This window comes from Chiloscyllium punctatum, chromosome 39 (genome assembly GCF_047496795.1).
Source record: "Chiloscyllium punctatum isolate Juve2018m chromosome 39, sChiPun1.3, whole genome shotgun sequence".
Classification (NCBI taxonomy): Eukaryota; Metazoa; Chordata; class Chondrichthyes; order Orectolobiformes; family Hemiscylliidae; genus Chiloscyllium; species Chiloscyllium punctatum.
In genome coordinates, this window is record NC_092777.1 from 11,982,495 (window position 1) to 11,994,691 (window position 12,197).

At 43.7% G+C, this 12,197-nt stretch overlaps 1 protein-coding gene across 5 annotated transcripts in view; it reads left to right on the forward strand.

Annotated features, from left to right (window-relative positions):
* Positions 1-12,197, forward strand: part of acox1 (acyl-CoA oxidase 1, palmitoyl) — a 53,423-nt gene that overhangs the window by 28,198 nt on the left and 13,028 nt on the right. For 3 of the 5 annotated variants that reach the window (XM_072558179.1, XM_072558182.1, XM_072558181.1), the window contains exons 3-7: positions 3,440-3,600; positions 6,075-6,182; positions 7,487-7,606; positions 9,137-9,252; positions 11,395-11,564. In XM_072558179.1, coding sequence (XP_072414280.1) covers positions 3,440-3,600; positions 6,075-6,182; positions 7,487-7,606; positions 9,137-9,252; positions 11,395-11,564 — 675 coding nt within the window. The remainder of the gene's footprint in view (positions 1-3,439; positions 3,601-6,074; positions 6,183-7,486; positions 7,607-9,136; positions 9,253-11,394; positions 11,565-12,197) is intronic. The other 2 variants (XM_072558180.1, XM_072558184.1) reach the window with 1 other exon arrangement.

Genomic DNA, 12,197 nt, shown 5'->3' on the forward strand with positions numbered 1-12,197 from the left:
AGGAAGTGGGTGGATTCAAAGGAGAAATTGTTGAGGGTGAGGACCAGTTCAGCCAAACGAATGAGTCAGTAGAAGGGTACTGGTGGGGACGTTGGGAGATGAAGGATCGGAAGGCTTAGTGGCCCTGGTCATGGTGGATAGAGGTGTCAATGGATTGGATGTCCATGGTGAAGATGAGGCATTGGTGGCAAGGGAAATGAAAGTCTTGGAGGAGGTGGAGGGCATTGGTGGTGTCCCGAATGTATGTGAGGAGCTCCAGGACCACGGGGATAGGACAGTATCAAGGAATGTGGAGATGGGTTCATTGGGACAGGAGAAAGCCAAGAAATTGAGGAGAAATTCTGGCTGGGACTAACTCAAATATGCAGAAAATCTTGGTCTGGTTTACTGATGAACAGAACCCTATACCATTCTGTCAGAGCCTCGTGAAACTGAAACCCAACTCTAACGCTTAAGAATTTCTGTAATGTAGGCTTAATTTAAACCTGTTTAAAATGGTTTGGTGCAACTGCTGTGCACTATTTCCACACTGCTTGGTACCCTCAATGTACTGTAGACTCTTAAATATTACTAAACTTTTATTTTGACCCTGTCTAGCCCCCCCGTGTTCATTCTGGCACCAAGGAGAGTCTGTTGAAGTGTTCAGTGGTAAACCTGGTATTCCATAAGCATTACCATATATCCTTGCTTCCCTACTTCTTAGCTCTCCCCCCCCCCCCCCCCCCCCCCCCCCCGCCATGTCTAATTTTGACTAATTTTGTCAATGCTCAATTGTGCCTGTCCACTTGTTTCAGTTGCTGGTCAACAAATGAATTTGCTTTGCTTTGTATGCATGCTGGTGATGTGCTGCCTTCGTGGTAATGGTGGCAAACAGTACCTAAAACAAGTGGTTGTCTTAACACTGGCATGATAATGTGAATCAATGCATAAATCCCAACTTCTGCTCACGTTAAATCAGATCTGATCATTGACGGAGTGCAAAATAAGTGCTTCTCTTTTGAATCTCTCTTGTTTTAGCATTTCATCCAGCCCTGGTGTGAACCTGGGCATTAAGAATTGGTGGTGTTAGAGGTTTTAAATGCACATCTCACATTGTAGACTGTTACTGCCTCCTATTTTAATGCAGTGACGACATTACAGAAGAAAGGGGCCACATATAGTCTGCATCTCAATTTTTATTGATAATTTTAAAGAGAATCTTCAGGCAGAAGTGCCAAGTGGATGATTCATTACTGCTTCCTCCAGTGGTCCCCAGCATTACAGATTTTGGCTAATTTGATTCACGCCATATGATATCAAGAAATGGTTAGAGGCACTGGACACTACAAAGGCTACAGGCCCTGACAATATTCTGGCAATAGTACTGAAGGCTTGTGCTCCAGAACTTGACACTCTCCTAGCCAAGCTGTTCCAGTCCAATTACAGCACTGGTATCTGCCCGACAATGTGGAAAATTACCCAAGTGTGTCCTGTACATAAGAAGGACAAATCTAACCCGACCATTTATCCTCCGCCTATTTTCGATCATCAGTAAAGAGATGGAATGTGTCTTCAACAGAGCTATGAAGCAGCACCTGCTCAGTGATGCCCAGTTTGGGTTCCACCAGCACCTCTCTGCAGGAGTTCCTCAGAGTAGTGTCTTAGGCCCAACCATCTTCAGCTGCTTCTTCAACGACCATCCCTCCATAAGGTCAGATGTGGGGATGTTTGCTAATGATTGGTGCTGAACATTGCGCATTCACAACTCCTCAGACACTGAAGCAGTCCATGTTCAAATGCAACAAGATCTGAACAATATCCATTCGTGCAATACAAATGTCAGGCTGTGACCATCAACAATAAGAGACAATCTAACCACCACCCCTTGACATTCAGTGGTATTACCGTCACTGAATTCCCCCACTGTCAACACCCTGGGAGTTACCATTGATCAGAAACTGAACTGGACTCACCATGTAAACGCGGTGGCAACAAGAGCAGATCAGAGGCTTGGAATATTGTGGCGGGTAACTCACCACCTGTCCACCACCTACAAGGCACAAGTCAGGCGTGTGATGTAATACTCCCCATCTGCCTGGATGAGTGCTGCCCTAACATCACTCCAGAGACTTGACTTTGTCCAGGACAAAGTAGCCCACTTAATTGGCACTGCATCCATTCCATCCATCACTCATGCACAGTCATAGCAGGGTGTACTGCCTGCAAGATGCACTGCATGAGTTCACCAAAGATCCTCAGGCAGCACCTTCTAAACTCACAACCACTTCCATGTAGAAGACAAGGGCAGCACATACATAGGAACGTCACCAACTTCAAGTTCCGCCCAAAGCCACTTGTCATCCTGATTTAGAAATACATTGCTGTTCCTTCACCGTCACTGGGTCAAAATCCTGGAATTCTCTCCCTAATGGCATTGTGGGTTGCTCACCACCACCTCCTCAAGGGCAATTAAGGATGGTCAATAAATGCTGGCCCAGCCAGTGATACCCACATCCCACAAAATGAATGAATAAAGAATCCCATAAAAATGGCTCAAAGAAATGAATGTTTTTGAAGGTGTTCTATTTTTCGCCACTCGTTTTCTTGTATGTGAGTACAGCCTCATTAATCTGGGATTGGACATTTCTCTCACACTGAAAGGTGATGAAGACTATTGTGTCACTTGTTTTTAGTGGAAACTTGGAGTGCTAAAACCCCAGAAAAGAAAAATACCCCAAGTCGGATTGGCAAATGACTAATGCTGTCAAAGAGACCCAGCAACAGTTAATTTGTCTTTTCTGTCTACACTTACTGATTTACGTGCTTCTACTGCCAACAGTTGTTTTTCTGTTACAAAGCCTTGTATGTTTGTGCAAAACTTCAAGGCCTTTCAAAATCTGGTCTTTATGGTGCACATCAGTATCTGTGAACCAAGTAGTCATCACTGAGTTTTTTAATCTACATAATTCAGTGGTGATTTTCTGTGGCTTGTCGTCAGAGAACTGGCCAGCTCCCAGCTGTTAATGACAGGTACACAGTGCAGTCAAAAGTGACAATCGGTGAATATTATCAAGTTTAGTGTTACTAAAATCCAGGTTTCATAGGAAACATTAGAATTCCATCTGAGGGAATATACCAGGAGGTGATTGCAGATCTCAAATACATTGAGAATGCAACCCCTAATGTGTATGTTGTGAGAGCGCATGATAGTTGTTGCACAGATAGCTGCTTGATGGTCTCCGTGTCATTAATGAGCTTGATTAACTTCTGGTCCAGATTCAACACTTATTTGCACTCATAATTTCTCCATGATTGCTGCAGTATGCAAGGATTAATCAAATCTCTCATGAAACCTGTCCTTGTTTTCTCTCTTTACCCCTCTTCTGGCTCTCCCATCCATCCTGTCCTCCTCTGGCTCTGCCCTGCCCTTTCCCTTTTGTTCCTGCCTGTGTTTCCACAGCTATGTACATCGTGGACGACCAGAACCCCTAGATCTCCACTTGGGCATGTTCCTGCCCACCATTCTCAACCAGGCTACTCCTGAACAACAAGATCGCTTCTTCATGCCAGCTTGGAACCTGCAGATCATTGGCACCTATGCCCAAACTGAGATGGGCCATGGTACAGTACAGAAATTGAGAGCTGGAGTTTAATTCTGACCTCTATCCTGTCAGCACATTTGTGCTCATCAAAAGCAACAACCTAACTATTCTAATCCTATTTTCCAATACAGTTTCTGCCTCCAGGACCCTTACAATGAGTCCCAGATTTCCATCACCCTCTGGGTGGAAAGGTCTTTCCTCCCATCTCCTCTAAATCTCTTGCCCCTTACCTTAAATCCCTCAGGTCATTTCCCTCCATCATGTAGAAAAGTTTCTTACTATCTGCCCTGTCTATGCTCCTCATAATTTTATACACTTCAGCCATATTTCCCCCTCTATTGCTTCTGCTCCTAGGAAACCAACTCCAGTCTGTCCAACCTCTCCTCATTACTGAAACTCTTCAGCCCAAGTTACATCCTTCTACACCTCCTCTTCACCCTCTCCAAGACTATCATAAACCTCCGATAATGTGGATTCCAGAACTGCTGTGTGCTAACAAATGTGTCATACAGTTCTAGCATAATCTCCCAATCTTAAACTCTGTCTCGAATAATAAATCACATTCCACTAACTACTTAATTCACCGGTCCTGATTTCTTAAGGGACTGCACACCAAGGTACCTCAGAACCTCCCAAGGTCCTCAAACTCCTCATGTATTCCCTTTTCTTGTTTTGTCCTGCCCAGGTATATCACTTCTCGTTCATCTAAATTTAATTCCATTTCCCACTGACCAGCCATCTGTATTCTCCTGTAATCTAAGGCAATCCTATTCACTGTTTACCACTTCAGTCTTTGAATTGAGTGTGAACTTGCTGATCATTTATATAAACCACAAATAGCAAGAGCCCCTATACTAACCTCTGTGTGACCCCACCAGACACCGACTTTCAATCAAAATACAAACCCTCAACTGTCACCCTCTACTTGCGGCCAAGTGGCAGCTAGTCGATCCAATTTGCCAAATTTCTGTTGATCCCATGGAATCCAAGTTTGCTTTCAGACTCCCAGACAGAATCTGTTCAAAAGCTGAAATCCAAGTAGACTACATCAAAAGCATTGTCCTCATCTACATTCCTGGTCACCTCTTCAAACAATTAATTCAAGTTAGTCAGACATTACCTCATCTTAACAAAACCGTGCTGACTGTTCCTGATTAATCTCTGCCTTTCCAAGTGCAAATTAATTCTGTTCCTCAGTTGCATCCAGTAGTTTTCCTAGTGGGTTAGACTCACCCGGCCTGTAGTTTCCTAGTTTATCTCATGCTTCCTTTTTGAATAACAGTTCTATATTGGTTGTTGTCAAATCCTCCAGCAACGTCTGTGGCCAGAGGCGAATTGATAATTTTTTACGTGTTCCCCTGCTACTTCCTCTGTCTCACTCAAGAACCTGGGATACATTTCCTCCATCTCTGGAGATTTATTTACTTTTAAACCTGCCAGACCACTCAGAACTTTCTCTGTGTCTATGGCAATTTATTTAATTATATCACAGCCCTTCTTCCTGGGTATGGGGGTCACCTTTCTTTTGTACAGTCCTTTGAGCCCTGTAGTTGGACAACTGACAGGCTCATGTATCCCCACCCAGTTTACATTAACACACCTTGGCCCACATCTCAACCCCGCCTTTAATTCAATCTCAAATGTTTGAGACTAGAGCTCACAAGGGTATTCTTAGGAGTTTGTGTAACCTTGTTTTGTATGTTTTTAATGCAGTCATTGCTGTTGGGTACACCCACTGGGCTATCAGATTTAAAGACGCTATTATGCTCCAATGTTTTTTGGTGCCACATCTGTTTGTGCAAATGTATGGGTTAATGCTGTTCATTAAAGTGGTTGAAGGGAACCACATTTATATTTACTCCATGTGTTCTCTGCATTTCCCTCTTTGTTCTGCCCTCTTTAACATGGTCAATGGTATTAAGTCGATCTCTCGTGCATTACCAGCACCAGTTCGAATCTACACACCTACAACATTTGTTTCTCTTTGAGTTGGCGAGTGGTCTAAGTTGACTTCACTGCAATGCTGCTTGATTTGGTCCTGGAGCTAACGAGAGTCTGCTGTCGCATCCCTGAATTAGGCACTAACTGTACTGCATCACTAAGTCACTTCAGTAATCAGGAGACCAGCAGTTCCTTGATCAGATTCTGTTGGGTAATTCATCATCAGACCTAGCAATTTACAAACTGGCATGAGGGCTAGTTCAGTAATTCCCTGCGACCCCATTTTGGGTTTGCTTCCATGTGCCTTTGCTCCCACCTTGAGTGGTTGCTGCTAATGCTCTCTGAAGTGGAATAGGATGTCATTCCATACAAACATCATTACTTGGGGCAAAGGTTGATAATCTCCTGATAATCTTCCACTTTCAGGCATCATCCCGCATCCTAAGAATTTTTTTTTAATGTCTGTCACAGCAATGATTGTGGTCCACTGTATTGTGTGCCCTAATAACAAGAGTCACATGGCTGCCATGTTGAGTTCTCTGTTGCTTTCAGGATCGTTCATCCGAGGCTTGGAGACAACAGCAACCTATGACCCATCAACTCAAGAGTTTGTGCTAAACAGCCCAACTGTGACCTCAATCAAATGGTGGCCTGGAGGATGTAAGTGAGCTTGGTGATATTTGCCACTGTGTGGAAGGGGAATCCTTACATTATCATGCAAGGACCAAGGGGTTGGTACAAATATCTAAGATGCGCAAAGCTAACATCACTGCCCTCATTTCATAGACTGACATTTGAAAGATTTGACTCAGAACTGCTCTGTTTTTGATTGGAGTTTCTGGAATCAACAATTCTAATTATTCATGGCCATTTCTGTTTCAATTCACTTCACTTACTTTATAATCAAAATAATATTCATAACCTTAGGGAGATGGTGGATAGTCATAGGACCAGTAATTTAGAGGCCTGAGTACATGGAGCTAGTGGAATTTCAATTCAATTATTAAAACAACCTTAGAGTTCAAAGCTAGCCTCAAGAATGGTGACCATGATGACCATAACAAATTATTCTTAAAAAGAACAGAAGGAAATCTGACCTACTGGTGACTCTAGGCCACTGTATTGTGATTTAGCTCTTAAATGTTCTCTCAAATGGTCTAGCAAGACACTCAGTTCCAGGACAATTAGAGATGGGTAACAATTGCTGGCTTTCCCTGTGACGACCACATTTATGAAAGAATAAAGTAAATTGGAGTGAAGGAGGAAGAGAGGTGACTTGATAGAGGTGTACAAGATGATGAGAGGCAGAGAGTCGATAGCCAGAGACTTTTTCCAGGGTGGCAATGGCTATCATAAGGGCGCATAATCTTAAGGTGATTGGAGGAAAGTTTTGGGGAGATATCAGAGGTAGGCTCTTTACGCAGAGAGTGGTGGGTGTGTGGAATACATTGCCAGCAGTGGTAGTAGAGTCAGAGACATTAGGGACAGTTAAGTGATTCTTGGATAGGCACATGGAAGATAGAAAAATGAAGGGTATCTAGGTTAGTTTGATCTTAGAGTAGGATAAAAGGCCGACACAACATTGAGGGTCAAAGAGCCTGTCCAGTGCTGTTCTGTTCTATGTTCTAAATTGTGAGGTTGCCACGATCTTGAATTCCTTTTTTATGAGCAGTGAATCAAACACTAGAACTTAAGGCTGTAAAGATGATGGAATAAAATTTAGTCCCAATTTTCAGACTGTAGGATATTTACTTCACATGGAGGTGATTGCAGGGTTGAACAGGAGAAAGCACTTCGAAGAATTGACAGGCCTATGATAGATCAAATGGCTTTGTTCTGTACAGTAAGATCCTTTTTGTGCAGTTAGTTTTCAGCCTGGTTCCATCCTGTTTCCTTGGTGGGCTCTTCCTGACTTTAGTATGTACCTGTTTCTCCGCATTAACTCTTGCCTTTTGTTTGCACAGTGGGGAAGACCTCAAACCATGCTATTGTCCTCGCTCAGCTGTATACCCAGGGTCAATGCAAAGGGCTGCATGCTTTCATTGTACCAATTCGCAGGATGGGCACACATGAACCTTTGCCTGGTAAGGAGGTTGATGGAATTTATCATGATTCAGAGCTGTCTCTAAACCCCACCAGCTTCACCCAACATGAATGAAGACTGTGCAGATAGAATTGAGATGCTGATCAGCTAATTAAGTGGCAGAGAGGTGGATAGTCTCTCCTATTCCTATGATTCAATAATGAGAAATTTATGGTTTAATCTTGTCATGATGCTCAATTGTGTGGAGTTTCCAGCAGGCATCAGTTGATATTTGTCACCAGCAAGACCCCAGACCGTTTTTACTTTGTTTTTTTGCTCCATTTATTGCAGTATTCAGTAAAGCTGAGGGATACCAAAGCAAATTATAGTGTTTTACTTACCAAACCTTCCTGTTTCTAAACGAAGTGAAGCCTGCTTCAGAGGAGCCTATGACTTGGGATTGATCACTCAAAGTTCTTCCTCACTTCAGCACACACTGTTATGTCTGTGGCTGCTGTGGATTAATTGCTAGGATTCATTAACAACTCCCTTTATTACTGTTTCGTGTGATCACTAGAATAATGCTAGGTGACCCCAATATTATCGTCCCGCAATCCTGCTTCTCCCCTGAGCTTGCTAAGCTGGTCTTTGACACAAAAGCTGTTGTTTATAGTGTCAGATAGCCCATGAGGCAGTACTCACTTAGGCCCTGTGTGCTCATCAGTCGTATACTAGTTACTCAGACCTTTTGTCTTTACTTCGCTTGCCTATTGGCTGTACGTGCTGTTTGATCAGCCCCGACCTCAAATGTTGGCTGCAATTATTAGAGGGATCGTAGCCAGTTTGTTTGCATCAATAATCTAGAGACTTTGACTAACATCTTCAGTTGGGGGGAAATTCTTTCCTCACAATTATTTCTTGATTCCTATTCCATTATCTCCAATTCCTTCATTAGGTAACTCCTTCATTAAGCAATAATAATATCTTTTGTTTTTATGAAGATGCATTCGGTATTTGAAAACCCGGTTTCTCCATCCCTCCATGTGTCACTCCATCCTGTGTGTCCATCCCTTATTCTTCATGGCCTTTCTTTGCTCCCTTCCCCCTCCGGTCCTTTTTGCACCCCTCCTTGTGCCCATCTCTGCGACTCCTCTTCCTCTCCTTTCTTCTATCCCACCAATTGCCCTTTGAGGCCCCTCCCTTCTTTGTGGAACCCCTTCTCTCTTATTCTCTTTGCTCCAATATTCAGTGATAAATGTGAGAGGGATCCAGCCAGCAGCTGGAGAATTAATGAACTAAGTCTAGTGCATTGAAACCACTGGATTGTCATTTTAAAAGTTCATCTGATTCACTAATGCCTTTTCTGGGAGAATGTGTGCCATCCTTACTGGACCTGGTCTGCCTACGATTCCAGACCCAATCCGATGTGGTTGACTCCTAACTGCCTTCACGATGAGGTGGCAAACATTTATTGTCCATCACCAATAAATGCTGACCTTGTTACAGCTACCTGTACCCTGTGAATGAATGCAGTGTGTCTGGATTGGTGGTAGTTATTTCACTGACTTCCCTCTTGCACTCTGTTCATCAGGTGTAGTGGTAGGTGATATTGGACCGAAGTTTGGGTATGACGAGGTTGATAATGGTTACCTGAAGCTGGAAAATGTTCGTGTACCACGTGAAAACATGCTGATGCGATATGCAAAGGTAATATAGTGAGCAGGTCAGGAGGTGAGACCGACAATGTGGTTAGGCTGTGCCTTATTGTCGTCTTCATTGTCTGGAGCCTTTCACTACCAACTCCTCAGTACTAATGGAAAGCAGAACTCAATGTGTTGAGGAAGCTGAATTAATTGTTAAAACCCCTTGCAAAAATTAGTGATAATGCCAGTGCTTCTGATGATAATCCAATTGGGAGGTGATGAAGGGGTGTAGAGAGGGGAGGTGATGAAGGGGTGTAGAGAGGGGAGGTGATGAAGGGGTGTAGAGAGGGGAGGTGATGAAGGGGTGTAGAGAGGGGAGGTGATGAAGGGGTGTAGAGAGGGGAGGTGATGAAGGGGTGTAGAGAGGGGAGGTGATGAAGGGGTGTAGAGAGGGGATATTCTCTATTGGTTCGAGTCACACCTGACACAAAGGAAGATGGTTGTAGTTGTTGGTCAGTCTTCTCAGCTCCAGGGCATCTCTGTAGGAGTTCCTCAAGGTAGTGTCCTGGGCCCAACCAATTTCAGCTGCTTTATCAATGACCTTCCCTCCATCATTTATTTGTGAGAGGGATGGCACGATAGCTCAGTGGTTAGCACTGCTGCCTCACAGCACCAGGGAACCGGGTTCGATTCCAGCCTCTGGTGGCTGTCTATGTGGAGTTTGCACATTCACCCTATGTCTGCATGGGTTTCATGTGGGTGCTCCAGTTTCCTCCCACAGTCTAAAGATGTGAAGATTACGTGAGTTGGCCATACTAAATTGCCTCTAGTGTTCAGGGGTGTGTTGGTTAGGTGCATTGGTCAGGGGTAAAAAGAGGATAATAGGACAGGGAAATGGGTCTGGGTGGGTTTCTCTTCAGAGGGTCGGTGTGGACTTGTTGGGCTCAAGGGCCTCTTTCCACACTGTAGGGATTCTATGAATCTATCATAAAGTCAGAAGTGGGGATTTGTATTGATGACTGTCCAGTGTTCCACAGCATTTATAACTCAGATACTGAAGCAGTCCATGTTCAAATGCAACAAGACCTGGACAACATCCAGGATCACCTCCAGAGAGAACTTAACCATCACTCATTGATGTTAGTATCCTGAATTCTCCACTATTAAGATCCTGGGAGTCACCATTGACCAGAAACCAAACTAACCTAACCATATAAATACTGTGGGTATAACGGCAGGGTGTGGGAATTCTGCAGTGAGTAACTCCCCTCCTGTTTCCTCAAAACCTGCTCATCATCTACAAGGAACAGATCAGGAGTGTAATGGAATATGCTCCACTTAGCTGGATAAGTGTGGCTCCAATAACACATTAGGACAAAGCAGCCTGCATGATTTAACACTGCACTCCCATTCACTTTCTCCACCAGTACATCATGACAGTAATATGCACCATTTGCAAGATGGACTGCAGTAACTCACCAAAGCTCTTTAAACAGCACCATATAAACCCATGCGTCCTACTATCTAGAAGGACATGGGCAACAGAATTATGGGAATGCCCCTCCAAGCTATGCCCATCCTGCCTTGGAAGCATATCACTGTTCCTTCAGTGTTGCTGGGTCAAAATTGTGGAATTCTTTTCCTATCAATATTGAAAACAGCTGCACCAAATAGACTGCTGTAATTCAAGAAGGCAACTCTCCATTGTCTTCTGAAGGTCAATGAAGAATAAGCAATAAATACCGACCCAGCTAGCGAAGCCCATGTTCCACTAAAATCAGTCTTTTTAAAAACTTGCTTTAGTGCCCTCTAACATGCAGTAGTTAGTGTGATGCTGATGTGGAGGGGGCATAGCATGGCAGAGAGGAACCTCAGTTCAACATCATTAGCAGTGCAACAGAGAATCCGAGGTGCTGTGATGCTGAACCAAGGGCCGCAGCAGCATAGAGTTGACATTAAATTGACATTGTTCCTCTGACTCTGGCAGTGAGGGGAAATGAACAATGCCATACTGCTATTAAAGGAAACCTTCAAAGTAGGGCAAAACAAAATGAGATTGCTGAAAACAAAACTCTAACTGATTTAGGAATACTTGATTCAGATTCTAAGTGCTTGACATGAGACCCATTGTCTGATACATACCTCATTGCTGGATTTGCATCACAGCTATGAGTGTGCAATGAATGGATTTTGTTGGGTTTTTAAGGTGATGCCAGATGGGACGTACATGAAGCCACCCAGTGACAAGCTGACCTACGGCACGATGGTCTTTATACGCTCAATGATTGTAGGAGACTCTGCACGTGCATTATCTCAAGCATGTACAATCGCTATCCGCTACAGTGCAGTCCGACACCAGTCAGAGCTGAAACCTGGGTAAGGCCTGCCCTTTATATCTGAGGGTGTGGGAGAGCAACTGTGGCTCTGTTACACTCCAATATTGCAATGCACTCACACCAGGTGAAGCTGCTGTTCATTGTCCTGAGTCTCTGAATTTTAATTCACCACAGTTGCTGCGGATTCTGGGATGGTCGTCATAATCTTGTACCTCTTAACCTGAGGCTTGTCCAGGTTTAGCTGTCCTTCATTTATTCTACAACATTAATGATAAGCCATGTTGAGACTGTGTATAGATTTTGTTTGAGCCTGCTCAGCTGTAACATGTAATTGTTATTGTACTAGTTGGGCACAAGTATTTTGTGGTTTGAATCGATACTGTCATGAGTAGGGAATGTCTGCAGGCCACCCATGCAGCATCTACAAGGTGCATACCTCCAACAAAGAAAATTATTTAGTGCAGGGTGGAAGCTTTTAATTTGAACTAACCTTTATGCAGCAAAGGAACAGGTGTTGATCATCCATTCCCTTGAGCCCTTTCTGCCAGTCACTGAGCTCGTTGCCTGATCTGTGTCATAGTAGCACTTTACCTGTCACAGCTCCAAATATATTGATGTCCCAGTTACTTGGTTGTATAGAACTTGAATCTTGAAGAAAAGACATGGCCGTTGT